A 13940-nucleotide genomic window follows, 5' to 3' on the forward strand; every position below is an offset into this window, starting at 1 on the left:
TGTTGAGCAGGCAACTGCAAGGAAGTTTTAGTACTTGTGTAGATCACACCATATTTTTGGATGCCTAAATATGGACTGACATTTTAAACACCATCAGTGAAAATCCTGGTCCTAGTTTTCTTTAGGTCAGATCTGACAGTCTACTCCTACTGAATAAGCATTTACCAGTAGCCCAGAACAACATCAGTGTGGTAAGATCTTGAGATAAATGTTACCAGTTCAACATGAATAAGGGCAGGAGATGCTGACCCATTACTGTAAATAATTTTTCTGTCTGAAAAGCTTTTCCTCCACAACAGTTAACTGTGAGAAGGGTAAAATCAAGGCCCGAACATTTTGACAGTGATGCTAAAAACACTGGTGTTGTTGAGTGCAGAAATGTTAGTGGCATTTACATAAGTTAGCCATGCTATAAAATGAAGCCGCCAAAATCCGAGCACTGTTTATTGAATGCAGTTTTAAAGCATTCCTGAGCTTCTGCCAATCTCACACACTATAGACAAAAGTAAGGTCCAAATGTCATCAGTGAATTTGTAGTTAAGTATCTTTAGAACAATAATAACACCATGCAATATGATGATTACTATCTGTAATATTCTATACATCCACACAGGAGACCTATATTTGGTGACTCTCAATTGGCAAAATTTACTTGGGAACTACTTGCAGGAGCTGTTGAAAAATATGTATGCACACAGGCACAAGCAGCTCACAGAGAAGAAGGGCAGAAGTTGTTACTAGGATGACAGCCCTTTTCTGGATTCAGGAGCGTTTCCAAAAGATGTGCAGCCAGCCTCCTGCTATGATTCACAGTCATGGGGAAAATAGTCTTGCATGAAACATAACCAATAGTGGTAGACATTGAATTTTTAGTGGCACTTTTTATAAGATTTTGACCCTATCCTGTGAGCTGTTAAATAGCTACTACATTTCCCCCACAGAAATAGCTGCATTTGACTGGTAACAAATGCTTTTCATTTTTTTTAAGGTAGAAGAGGCTAAGTATATAAAGATATTAATATCTCTTCAGGATGCGGAAATGAGATTGTCTCTTCTTAAGGATGACATTCAGTGCTGTTTGAATTTAGCTAGTGGTTATCCTTGTAATGCTGCAGGCGGTTAAGGAATGACAGAGATGAAAGAGATGGAGAAGCAGGATGGATGAAGAGGAGGGGTGGGTAGGTAATTTAACACAGTAACACATAAAGAGTGACCAATGCTTGACGTGAATGAAATCGGTCAGAGCACAACCCAAATCTGAAATAGTGTCTGACTTCTCAAGCACATGTATGTTAAAAAGATATTTATTTTACATCTTAGTGTACACATTCTATATAGTGTGCGAACTTCAAGCAATTGCTTCCTATAGCCCATCTCTGCTTCCCTGACAGTTTTTAATTGTTGTTGATATTCACTACATCTCTTGAAACAGTTTGTAGTTTTCCTGCAGCCTGTCACCTGAGAAGAAATGGCATAATCTCTAAAGAGAGATGGAATGAAATCAGGGATGGTGAAAGGCACAAATGACTGTTGCATTTCAAGACCCATCTTGCCCATAATGAAAACAATGACAAAACTCACTGATATCAACAGGCTCAGGGACACGCCCTAGAGGTCACTGTAATCTCATATTTAAAGCAGAAGATTATAATGTAAAAGGTGTGACATTTTAGGCCAAATGATATAACCATGATTAAAGTGTGAGAAAAAACATTATAAGCTCCTAGAGGCAAATTAAAGGCCTCTGCTGTAACACTCCTCTTTTATCAAGTAGCAGCACGTGGAGCTTTGGAAACTTGGTATCATACACTTTTAGACAATCTACCCTGTTTTTAAGTTTTAGATGAGAGCATTAACTATTGTTAACACTCCAATTAAGCTTGAACACCTTGGAACAAAGAAAGTGATACTTTTCTACGTTGGGCCCTTCAGGAACCTCATTCTTATTCATAACACCACCATCTTTGCAGAATTTCTTGACAGGATTTCTGTCCTTGAGATCTGCCTTCTGTTTTGCTGAGACAACTGAAATAGCAGCATAAAGAGAGATGCAGGCTGCCAACAATGCAAACTCAGGCTTCCTGTGGTCCACAGAAGATGACAGGATAGGAACTTTAAACCATCCTCAGCTTCAGAGATGAGGATGCCAAATGTGGTGTACTTCTCCTTCCCTTACACACACACACACGCACATGTGGACACACAGAAGACTAGTAAAGTGAAATAATCTTATGGATGAAAAGGTAAGGATAGTTCAACCCAACTGAGTGCTCGGCACTCTGCTGCACCTTCCCCTGTCCCCACTCACACGTTCTGGAATTCACATATCTCTGGGCTTCTGTGTCTTTCAAAGCATGCCCATCACAGTGACCCTTCTGTAAGATACAGGAGTGAAGATGGAGAAATGCAACACAAATCAATACTGTATCCTTCCCATCTTCATTTTGTCTTAAAACTGTCCTTTCCCAGCTGTGAATCTCTGAGAAGCTCTGTTCTCTCACTGGTTCAAGGAGTGAACACCAGCTTACCCCAAATTTCATTATCAGATTCTTTTCAAAGGAATTAATTTACTTTAGGACCAACCCATTTATAAGAGAACTACTACTGATGACCATTTGTACTACAACTGGCTTTTGGAGAAAGGACTAATCCTCCAGCATGAGTGATAGGAAAAAAAATTAATGGGGTCCATTTTGGTGGCAAAAAGTTTCAATGCCCTACAGTGGTTTTCATGCTATGCAGTTGCCATCTCGGGGAATGGCAAGAGACTAATCAAACACAAATGGATCTCCTAAAGGAAACAAATGTCACTTCTGAATAAGACTTGTTGACAGCCATCTGGAAACCACACATTTGTTGGCTAGTATATTGTATATTTATGACTGGACTGAAAACAGATAGGAAATGAAGCAGCTGCTTGGCTTTGAAACTGCATTTTAAAGTGACATTCATGAAGGCAGCAAAGCTTCCTGTTAGGCACAGAACTCCTAAGCCCATAAAATCTGGGACCAAACTTTCCCCTCTTCATTGCATCTGCCCTACCTTTCTTGCAAGCCCACGGACTTAACCGTTAGCGTAGCTGGATCTGTCTCCGCTTTAATGTCCATTACGCAGTCAAAGACCGGGGTCTCCGGTACAGGATCCAAATCTAGGAAGTCATCCTCATTTTTATCCTCTGTCCACTCTGAGTACGTGAATGAAGGCTGGCGGCTCACAGATTGGCGTCTGTCCTCTTGTAGCGGAAAGGGGGGGTCTGGACGGGCTCTGACCAGATGCCAAAACTGGAGGAAACAAACATTTAAAAAACCTTTCTGCTTGTTGCCAGCCCTTCCATACAGCCTAGAGGATGTGTCTTTAGGGCAGCAGCCCGATTCACTATACCTCGTAGAACTGGACGCTATTAAAGAGGACAGGAATGTTCCATGCAGGAGCAGCTTTGTAGCGCATGTTACAAGGATTCACATCCACCTATTCAAACACGTTTTCAGCCACAGATGTTTCCACAGAGGTAGCCAGGCTTAACTCAGGGACACAGTGGAAGCGGAATGTGCTTGTGACTGTCATATGCAAGCCAATGTGATAGCACTGTCCTTTTGTTCAGTTTATTACCCTTCCTATACTTGTTTACAAAACCAAAATCTACTGTACTGTTCCACAAATCATTCCTTTCCTTACTTAAATCTAAGACGTAGATATAGCTGGGTTAAGAAAGATAAATATGATTTTCCTGTACTGCACATCCTTGATAATCTGGCACTGTAGCCTAAATCCATGTATAAACCAATGGCATTCTAAAGAAGCCTCAATTCTGATGCACCTGGTTTTGAGGTTCAGAACATCTATAACATTTTTTGGCTAGTGGCAAAGCCTGTTTTGTAACTTAACTGTCTGGTTTACACATTAAATAATAAATCCTGTGAAGTTCTAGGGCATAAATGTAATACTAAATTTTATAATAGGAGTTAATGAAGGGTTGAAAATGGTATGAATTAACAATTATTGTATCATATTGGTTCACACACGTTGTGGCAGACTAGATGATTTGGAGATATTATCAGCAGACTGTTTAATTCTACACACAAGCATCAGTTAAAAACTTCAAGTCCATATCTGAACTCTGGGATCTGAACTCTTAGGCCAACTTCATCCCTCTAGCATAGAACTAGGAGCAATGTCACCCACATTAAATGTAATACAAACTATCTTGTCCTGCTATGCACCCTTTTGAGACCAAGGAGATTTTGAGAATGTGTCATATTTCCCAAAGTAAAGCCTCTTCTGTCTTTTTCTTACGTGGCTTTTAAATGGGCAGTTGACTTTAGAAAACATGTACTGTTGAAAAAAGGCCTAATTTCTCTTCCTATGCTATTAAATCACATTAGTTTCTATAGGATTTTAGAAGCCAATTTTCTTGTGCCTGTGTGTCTTCATGTACTTTCATTCCTCTAAGCCTAGGCAATGAAAGGAAGTGAGGCAAGTTTTCATTTCTGTCCATATTCAGTTTTAGAGAAGGTTAGGCTCTCACAAAGCAGCAGTATTCAGTTGACAATTACTTCAAAGAGAATGTTTTTTGTTGCAATAAATCAAAGTACACAGTAGCTACAGAAACAAACATAGGAACATAATTACTAGGCTTTTATTTTAAATACATTTGGGGCCAAATCTGAACTGAGTCTGTCCACACTTGGCCTGATGGATGACAAGTAAGAAGCTTAAAGATCTGAATCTATTTTCAATCTCTAAGATGACTTCTGGAGCTTGGCAGTCTCACAGTACTAGCTGTGGTTCTTACACATACCCAAGGACTGTAATATTCAAGCAGTTCACAGTTTAAAGTATTTATCTGCTCAACAGCTTTGTACAGGAGGAGCATGTTGTTGTTACAGTAATCAACACTTGTGCTGAGGGCCATGTGTAAAGCCTAGGTGCCAATTAGATACTACAGATGCTAGTGCAGAGCTGGTATGGTCGCACAGGATTGAATTTACTGGTGATATAACAAACTGTAAATCCAAAGGAATATAAAGTTCACCCTAAAAACAGAAATGCTTTTCTTTAGGTTGAAAAAAGTGTGTGGACAGTAAGAGCTGCCCAAGACACTGAAGGAAATTAAATTACACTTAAAAGTAATGGGATTAAACTAAAGAATAGAAAAATAGTCAGCTCTGCAAACCTGGTCAGGAGGACTAGACAGCACTGCACTGGTACCTTGCAGCTGCCTGGGCCTTAAAGCACCATCTAGTCCTTACACGAGGCAGCAAACGGACAGCATCAGTATTACAAGCTTCAAGCGCTCTACCTGGCCAGTTGTTTTCATTGCGATCACTAACCTAGCAACACATCCTGGTAATGGGGTATTCTCAGAAAAGCGTCTCAAACCTTGGCTCAGGTTTGCACTCCTGAAAAATCTGTTCTAACGTTCACTAGGTTTACAAACTCCCTGATACAGAAATGATCTGGATTTTAGTGTGTGCACAGAGCAGACGGGCATTAATTCTCTTGGTATCATGTCTGAGACTCTGCTTGTCCACCATTTCTCAGTCTTCTTAGATGGCCCAACAGCTGTTGCCCTACATTAAAGCAACAAAGTAGCTGTACAAATAGTCACAATTTCTCCCTTCCCCAGAGAACCACTAAAGCGGGACTGTAAATTACCACAGGTGTTGAATAAAAAAAAAAAAGCGTAAGCTGCTTCTCACTAGCACATTGTCTAGTACCTGCATCGGTGTGGGACTGATATATCAGGCCCATCTATAATGAGAGAAGGGTACATTTGGAAAAGAAAGATTTCATCATAAACGCACTCCTCAATGTAAAGGACTCCTTCTAGGTTTCTTCTGTGCAGCAAATGGCTTAAAACTCATGAAAATAAAAAAAGAACACACTGGGCTGAGACAGAGGGAACTCTCTTCACGGAACTATCTGTTGTCCATCAAGCTGGGATCTAGAAAACCTGTTCAGCTCCATCACTGCATTATTTGCCATGTCCTGCTAATGCATGTTTTACACTTTATTCCCTAAATGCTGGTAGAAGCAGATGTTTTCAGATCGTAAAGCTGCGTGACCTGTTCTCATTTACACTGGTATAACCGTTCACTTGCAAGGAGTTGCTAGTGATGCAAAACAGTCCAAGCTCAGACCAGACTTTTTGGTAGAGAGAGCTCTCTCTTAGAGTTACTTTCTGTGCTGAGAATGGCTTGGCAATAAAATGTTTCCATCCAGCTACAAATAGGTTCAATATTAAGAGAAATCATACTCCTGCTATTCTGATTTCCAGCTCAGAAAGTTTTGCTGTAAAGTTAAAGCAGCATCGAAAAAAGCAGAAAATTGCGTAAGCCAGGCTAACTTCCTTGCCTACATCAGTGATCCCAATAATGGAGGTATTACCACCAAATACTTTGCTTTCTGAATGGTTTTAAAAAGTACATTCACCTGACACATTAAGCAGAATATTTTGCCACTGTGCTGCCTCTCACTGAACTGAACTGCGATATGTATTATGACAAACCTCATACTAGGCCACATTAGAAGTGTGGCCAGCAGATCAAAGGAAGTTATTATTCCCCACTACTTAGTGCCGGTGAAGCTGCACCTTGCATACTGTGTCCAATGCTAAGCCCTCCAGTTTAAGATGGATATGGACAAATTGGCATGGGCCCAGCGGAGGGCGATGAAGGTGGTCAGGGGTCTAGAGCACATGGCCTGCGAAGGAGGTTGAGGAGTTGGGCTTGTTCAGCTTGGCAAAGAGAAGGCTAAGAGCAGCCTGCAACTACTTGAAAGGCAGCTACAGAGATGATGCAGCCAAACTCTTCTTGGTAGTGACAGCTGATATCACAAGGGACAACAGCCACAAGTCGCAGCTCAGGAAATTCAGATTGGACATTAGGAAAAATTTCTTCCCCACAAGAGCCATGCAGTCCTGGCATAGGTATCCAGAGAGGTGGTAAACCTTGGACGTTTTCAAAACTTGTCTAGAAAAGCCATATCTGACTGATCTAGTGCTGGTGACAGTCCTGCTTCAAGCAGGAGGTTGGACTAGAGATGTCCAGAGGTCCATTCCCACCCGCAGTCCTATGGTTCTATGATGTACTGCATTATACTGCTTAGTCACTCAAACTACATATGTATGGTACAGCCTCAGCTTCCTGAGCTCTCTGAAGGTGCACTACAGTAAGGACAGGAGGCCATGTTCTACCTGTATTTTCAGGCACTGTACTCCCACTCTAACATAACAATATACAGGGGTATGAAAAGCCATGTTCAGCTAGAGCTCCCCGAAAAGAAAGAATTCCCCCTAGATTTTCCACCTAGTGCACATCTTTGTGCCACTTATATGATCGGTGGAGAAGCACAACATGCTGCCTTCTGCTCCCAAACAGCTGACAGTTAACTAGATTAATTGTAGTCATGCCATTAATCTTGTTCTGCAGCTGGGGCCTTGGCCTACATCTACAAGGGTATTACATTCACAAGCACACTGTGCTCTGGACTAACTCTTGCTGTCACTTAAGTCAATGAATGGTCTGTGGTCAATTCATAAGGCAGCAATATTTGAAGCTCCCTTTACTGGATCATATCCCTCCTACCGTAAGTGAAAATACTTTACCCACCTGTGGATGGAAGGAATAAAAGCCATTAGCTGAATCCCCAATTCATCAAGAAATTAAGTAAGGATAAGTGTAGTCAGGATTCTTCTGTGTAAAGCATGACAGTAATCACACAGAAATATCCCAGAAAGTATTACTTTAAAATCAACTTAGGCTTAACATCAAGAACCGAGAGTAAACTAGACATTTTCTAAAAACTCGCTGGAAAAAGGAAAGAACATAGTTTACGCAGTATCATAGCTTACCAGAGATCCTACAAGTAACAGTCCTAGAGAAGCTAATGACAGCAGGATATATGATATCACAATGCTCCCGACTCTGGTCAGGTCCTGTGAAACGACAGAATTGACAATGATTCATGAAGTATTTAGGGGTACGGTATAGCATTTGTGTGTGTTCTCGGTAAACAGTCTGTATTCATTCTTGGATTTCCCATGTTGATTAGTCATACCATACTCTTGTCTGTGGAAAAGTCACCACCAACAAAAAAAATGCCAGGTTTTGGAGATGACTGAAATTGAAACCATCTCTGAGCTCCAGGATCTCTGAACATCTGAAAACTGGCTTTCAGTATTTTGGCATCAGCCATCACAGCGAAACTGCTTCCTATCCTCATACATTTCCAACACTGAGAACTGGATCCATGACTCAATTTTGCAGCCCGGGCTTGTCACAGTCCGTGTAATTTTATCCCTTGGCAAAGGGCTTTGGTGGAAGTTTAGTACTGTTCATTTGTTTAGGGACCTTTACAAAAAAAATCCAATCACAGAGGAGTTTAAGTTTTCTACATGTTCTGAGAAGTGTCATAGTGTCCATTCCCAGCACTGGCAGTGAAATTCATTCCAATGTCCTAGCCACATCTAAGTAGTTCAGAGTTCAGCCTATTCTCAGTAATAGGTGCAAAATGTACTTCTAATGGAATTCAGAGAGCTAGGAATTTTACTCTGCTTCTGACACATTCGTATGGGTAGAGAGAAATTCAGAGTTAAGAGATTTTATTTGCTCATTTTAATGTCAGTAGATTTCTTCCCCTTAACTGTTCTCAATTCTAGATTGTAGTAAATTTGTACTGTAAATAGTGCTATAACAAACAGTCCTCAAGGATATACATGAACATCTGCACAGAGTCATACTTGGGGTGTTCTTGTGGTGCAGAATCGCTCTCCTCCACACTGAACCCACAAAACGCTTATTTTAAGTCCAAGTCATATAAATCAGGGGTTTTCTGTAAGAAACAATTTGTTAATGACTGACCCACTGCAAATAAGACACAGAAAATCAGAATGCCTTATCTTCTATAAAGAGCTTTGATTATGCATTACAAATCCAACTGAGAAAGGTCAAAGAAAAAGTATTTCTTTCAAATAAACAGAAGAGCAGGCAATATGTAGCTCAAACACTATTAAGTGAACACAGAAAGCAATCTCCACTGTACTTCAACCCCAAAAGGCACAGAGTCAGAGTTCCTATTTGTACTGCACAGCCTCTGCTACAAAGATCATGTACAATGAATCTAAACATTCTGATGGCAAATATATTTGGTGTGATTTTTGAAAGTAGCTGCTTACCATTTAATTAAAGTTCTGTCCACACTAGAGAAATCTGCAGTGGGTATAATTACCCCAGTAATTCATCAGATGAATCATATTGGTATACATGTCATTCTGTCATGGTGAGAGGCTAAGCATTTTTATTAGGGTACCTTTGTAGATATAACTGTGTCTGTACACCTAGTACACCTGAAATGCTTTCACCACATACAGATTTGCTCTAAACACTCAAAAAAAAAGTTTTGTTATGGTGCATCTTGTGTTTCTCACCCTTTCTGTGGCTCCTTCCATTTTTTCAGAATCTAAGATTCTATCCATCCTAATAAAGTTCCAGCTCTCTCTTTACTGTGGAGTAAGCCTTAGAGGGCTGATTTCTCATTCCTTTGTTTCGTTTGCAATCATTTGCACCTTACTAAAACTCCACTATGCTGATTTAACAGCATTGTCAAAAATTTGGCCCATTTTTTTGAAGAACAAATATAAATCTATTTTCAGAAAACATTTTCCACCCTTTCAGAACACACAGAGTACAGCAGTCACTATATTAAGTACATATGTATTATACACTTAATTTGAAGAGATATTTGAAGCATCACCTAAGGCTACTAACATCAACCATTCAATCAGAGAGAAAAAATACAGGAACTTACCTCCCCTCGATCTGACAAAAATTGTCCAAATGGTGTAAGTATGTAAGACAGCAGGTCAAAGGCATTCTGAGCTGCTGGGATGGTCCCGTAAGTGCTGTAGCACAGCATCATGCAGAGAAGCTGTGCAATCAATCAGAAAATACATATGAGCATTCCTCATTAAACATTCATTTTCATTTCAAGACTGCATAATAAAATCAATGAGAACTAAATTAGTTAATGTTGATTATCATTTTTGCTTTAAGTCAGGTATTTTCTGTGCTGTAGCTTAATAAGAATAAAAAGACTGAGGACTAAACGCTCAGCTAGCATTAACTGGACGTGTGTCACTGAGTTCAACAAAGTTACTCTGATTTACACTAGCAAAAGGACTGCCCAAGATAGCCTTTACATCAAAAGAGCAACAGAGATCCCTCTGGATTCTGAGCTTTTAGCATTACTACTTTTAAATCAAAATTGGTATTACATAAATTTTGTATGTTATTAAAAGGCCTATGTCATACTATGCAAAGCTCTCACAAATAACCGTGTCCACACAGATATTCCTATAAAGACATATACACATGCACAAATACGCATACGTTGAAACATTTCATTTGAACCACTTAAGGTTGCTGCATACACCACAGCTGACATAAAACCACAAAAGCAAGGATGTTAAAAGCTACCACCCTCACAGAGAGAAACACCCCCATCCCATCCCACACCACGAAGGGCAACTCTAAGGGGGTCCCCTCCCAGTTCACTTTTTAACCAGATGGATGCTATCCCTGTACATATCAGCAGCACAAGATGGTTTTGTAGCAAAATGGGTCATTTGGTGATGGGGCAGCAGGCTGGGATGGGAGTCTGGGACATCCAAGGGCAGGGGCCGTTTGTAAAGCAGGGCTGCGGAAGGCAGCTGCCGAAATGAGAGAGGACTGCAGCTACGTCCATTGCTATCCCACAGTGAATGAGGAAGAAAGCTCCCACGCCAAGATACCTTTAAAGAAGGGGTCTCAGCATTTCAAAGTGATGACAAGCTGCCTTACCAACATCTGCGAGAGGACAAACAGATACATGCTGTCTCCAGGCATCAATCCATTCCACCGGGCAGCCCAACCAAGCGGTGCTGTTTTCTGGGAGGTTTTCACAGACTGCTCCTTCCTGCTCAGCTGTCCTTGTTGTCCTTCAGCTTCATCTATTGACTCCATCACAGCTGGACTGGAAAGACCTTCACATGCAAATGACATGTGCAGGGAATGAATAGCATGTAACCCTGTAGCCCCCGCGGAGGCTGCAAGGGCTATTGTTTTCCTAAAGACGTTAGCTACCTCTCAGTTCTGCATCAGTAAGTGCAGCTCAGGATTGTGAGCGTCACACTATTAGTGCAGCTGTATTCACCTGCCTTCGTCAGAAAAAAGTGAGTGTGGGCGGATAAATTATTTTCCCTTTCTTTCCGGAGGTGCAGAATCTGGGCTTTGTTGTTAATGAATTCTCATTTATATTGCTGCACCTTTTTGTTTTTACTGTTTTAAAAGAACCATCTGTGCTATTTGCTAGCTACACACTTCCCAGCTGCATGATGGCAGAAAACCTGTTTTGTCCCACTCTTCCTCAGTTTCTCTCTTTTCCTTTTCTTGTCTGCTTTTTGTCTAATTTGATTATAAATTTCTGGGGTAGAGACTGTCCAATTCTATGCGTCTGGATAGTGCTGAAGGGCTCTGGATTTTGTCAGGGTGTCCCAAGGTACTAATAAAGTAGACTTTAATTCTAATAACTTCTTGAATGAGTCTTTACTCAAGAGCTACTTAAAAATGTTGTAATGCTATTCCATTCAATGGAAAGATGCAGTGGAGCGGCTAGCCACCCAGTAATAGTATTTTGAATGCAGTTTGTGTAGAAGTAAACACATTTACAAGCTGGAGGTGACAGTGACAGATCTGACCCATTCAATGCAATTACTGCTGATTTACATCTTTCCACACGAGGAAAACCCCAAGGCTGCCCTGTGTACAAGACTGTAGCCTAAGCCAGCCACGTGTGCCCAAGGTAAAGGCCACATTGTTGGTCCTTGTGTGGTTTGCTGAAGTTGGGTTTCTACAGAATGCTCCACTCATCAGGCATTTCTCTAAGTGTCCCAGAATAGTAACTTTAGGTCAGATGAACTAGCCACAGCTCTAACTAAATGAAACATGGGATTCATATACCAGCTGAGAGCTTGGCCATCAATAAGGTAAGTAAGGGTTCACAGGACTATCCCTTTCTGATTTCTAAAATACAAAAATGTAAGAGTAGAAAGGAACATGAGCTGCTTATCCCCACTCTGTGATTGTTCTTCTTCTCTTCACTGAAAGAGACCTGAGGACATCCCTGCACGAGCGAGTAAGGCATATGAGAAATGCTGGCAGCTTTCCCCAAGGTTCTCCATTCCCATAGCTCCCTAATGACATGAGGGTCATCACTGTGTACTGACTATGCAGCATCTCCCAGAAATGGCTCAAGAAGGAACAGTTGCAAGGTACCATCAGGTGCTTCCATAACAGCTCAGGTTATTGGTTTCTCATTTCAAAATATTGCCAGTCAGTTTGTGATGGGGAATGGCCTCAGTAGACCCGAGTGCAGAGATGCCATACAACTACGGACCTCAGCAGAGTATGCTGGATACAACTGGTTAGGCAGATGATTTTCACTGTCTTTATACAGATATTTCTCAAAAGCATAGGTGACATGCATACAGACAGACCCGTGTATGCATGTACATACCACAGATAATACTGAAAGTAACCGACAGACTGTATTTGCCATTTACTGACTCAGTACATTTCCATAAACACTATCAAGACTTCAGATTAAATAAAGGTCAATAAAACACAGAAAAACAAGGAATTAAAAAGGTGAAATCAGAAACAGCAACAATTCCAGACTGTATTTCTCACAGTTTCTCATTATTTTCATCTATGTATCCTTAACGCTGGAAGACAACAGCTTGACAACAACACTTGTTACTGAAAAGCAGACAATTTCTGGAATATAGGTGGAAAGCTCATGGGAGTTCTACCTCTCTGTCCCCCAGGCTCCAGCCTGTAATTTACAGTCCATGACAAAACCCCCAAGAAACGCACAGAACCCAGATGCAGTCCTTTGTGTTCAGGCAACAATTGTGAGCAGCAGTCCACAGACTACAGGTTCAACATCTGACTTCTGATACCATGATGTGCAGAGCTGGACTCAAAATTTCTCCAACAGAATTACATAGCAGCCACATTTATAGCTAAGGCTACCTAAATATCATCAACATCAAACTGTGTTCTCCTTTTCTATCATGCGTTAAAACTTAACAGTTAAATTTGAATCTTTCCAAGCTTGCAAACTGCTTTATGTCTTATTCTAATCATTGGATTTGGGCAAGAAGAGGAGGAAAATCTTTGTCAGTATCTGACAGTTTTTTTCTGCTATTATTGGGGGGGGGGTTATGTTCTGTGTTTTGGAGCAGGAATCTGAAATTTAGCAGGAACAGAATCTTGAAGTCAGAAGTGATTTTTGCCATCCATGTAAAAAGACATTTGCAAGTGTCTGAAATATAAATCTTTAAAAATATCTATTTACATATAATTTATTATGGCTTCCTCCCACAGTCTCTGGCCTTCCTTTTCCACCAAGAATGTTCTAAGTCCTACTTTTCCTTTACCTACATTAAACAATGCACCTATGTCCCTGAGAACAGCTGACAAACATATTTACTGCTTCCAAACCCTAGTGACTTCCTCTGTGGGATACAGCTCCACAAAGTTTAAGATACAATGCATGCAAAGCAGGACTAAAATATCTTTGGGAAGGCAATCAGAGTGAGGAGTCTGGGAATGCAGATTTCAAGTTCAGCTTTTAACTAGTATTTATAACTCAAGATATTTCTTATTTCAGAACCCATCTTTTTTAAACTGACCAAAAGCTCATTTACTTGCCTTATGTAGCAGGTAAGTATAATTTCTCCATTTTACATCTGTAACAGTCTGAGATTTTTCAAGGTCACTTCTGTCAAAGTTGGAAACAGAATCTCATCTCTAATATGATGACATTAAGGCCACTTAATCACACCACCTTCTGGAGTAAAGAGGTCAAAGTTAGGGGACTACTCGGTGTCTGTAACCATG

The 13940-nt window shown here is 40.6% G+C and overlaps 1 protein-coding gene across 1 annotated transcript in view; it reads right to left on the reverse strand.

Annotated features, from left to right (window-relative positions):
• The window catches only part of PTPN5 (protein tyrosine phosphatase, non-receptor type 5), a 67569-nt gene that overhangs the window by 29440 nt on the left and 24189 nt on the right, over positions 1-13940 (reverse strand). Inside the window, exons 2-5 of the mRNA XM_026078915.1 lie at positions 10839-11020; positions 9808-9927; positions 7853-7936; positions 3043-3281 (exon numbers count right to left, since the gene is read on the reverse strand). Of these exons, the coding sequence (XP_025934700.1) occupies positions 3043-3281; positions 7853-7936; positions 9808-9927; positions 10839-11020 (625 nt within the window). The remainder of the gene's footprint in view (positions 1-3042; positions 3282-7852; positions 7937-9807; positions 9928-10838; positions 11021-13940) is intronic.

Source organism: Apteryx rowi, unplaced genomic scaffold, assembly GCF_003343035.1.
Source record: "Apteryx rowi isolate R43461 unplaced genomic scaffold, aptRow1 scaffold_49, whole genome shotgun sequence".
NCBI classification, from domain to species: Eukaryota; Metazoa; Chordata; class Aves; order Apterygiformes; family Apterygidae; genus Apteryx; species Apteryx rowi.